Source organism: Penaeus monodon, chromosome 43, assembly GCF_015228065.2.
Source record: "Penaeus monodon isolate SGIC_2016 chromosome 43, NSTDA_Pmon_1, whole genome shotgun sequence".
Taxonomy (NCBI): Eukaryota; Metazoa; Arthropoda; class Malacostraca; order Decapoda; family Penaeidae; genus Penaeus; species Penaeus monodon.
This window is the reverse complement of record NC_051428.1, coordinates 27,410,304-27,410,830: the sequence shown is the minus strand read 5'-3', so window position 1 is coordinate 27,410,830 and position 527 is coordinate 27,410,304. Positions and strand designations below refer to the sequence as shown.

Here is a 527-nt window from a genome sequence, read left to right as displayed (position 1 = left end):
TTTTTTTTTTTTCTTTTTTTTTTTTTTTTTTTTTTTTGTTTTTTTTTTTTTTTTTTTTTTAATACCATACATCTTCCTTTTTTACACCTGAAACAATTTTATCTGTACTTCCCCTTTTCCTTTTCGGAGTAAGAAGAGGGAAGTTTAATTAGCTGGACATGGTAAAAGGAAATTTTCGTGGCTTCAGAGAAAGTATTTTTTGAAATCTGCTTCCTACAAACTGTATTGGCGCATTTTGTGTTGGGAAAAATGATTTGAGAGGTTGCTTGTAGAGAAGCGAAGAGAGGGAGGCGAACAGGATGCATATTGGTGTGAGGCCTGGGATTAAGTGTTTTCCGTGCGTGAAAGGGTGCGATTTGTACGTATGTTGGTGGCTGAAGGGTGGACTACGTTTTTGTGAAAATATATGCACACACACGCAACACCCCAAAAACACACACACACACACACACACCACACACACACACCACACACACACACACACAGCACATCACATACATACACACGCCTCTCTTGCTATCCGTCTA

The 527-nt window shown here is 38.3% G+C and overlaps 1 protein-coding gene across 1 annotated transcript in view; it reads right to left on the bottom strand.

Moving 5' to 3' along the window:
• Positions 1 to 305, bottom strand: part of LOC119568343 — a 1,124-nt gene extending 819 nt beyond the window's left edge. Inside the window, exon 1 of the mRNA XM_037916798.1 lies at positions 222 to 305. Within this exon, the coding sequence (XP_037772726.1) occupies positions 222 to 305 (84 nt within the window). The remainder of the gene's footprint in view (positions 1 to 221) is intronic.
• Between the last annotated feature and the right edge of the window lie 222 nt (positions 306 to 527).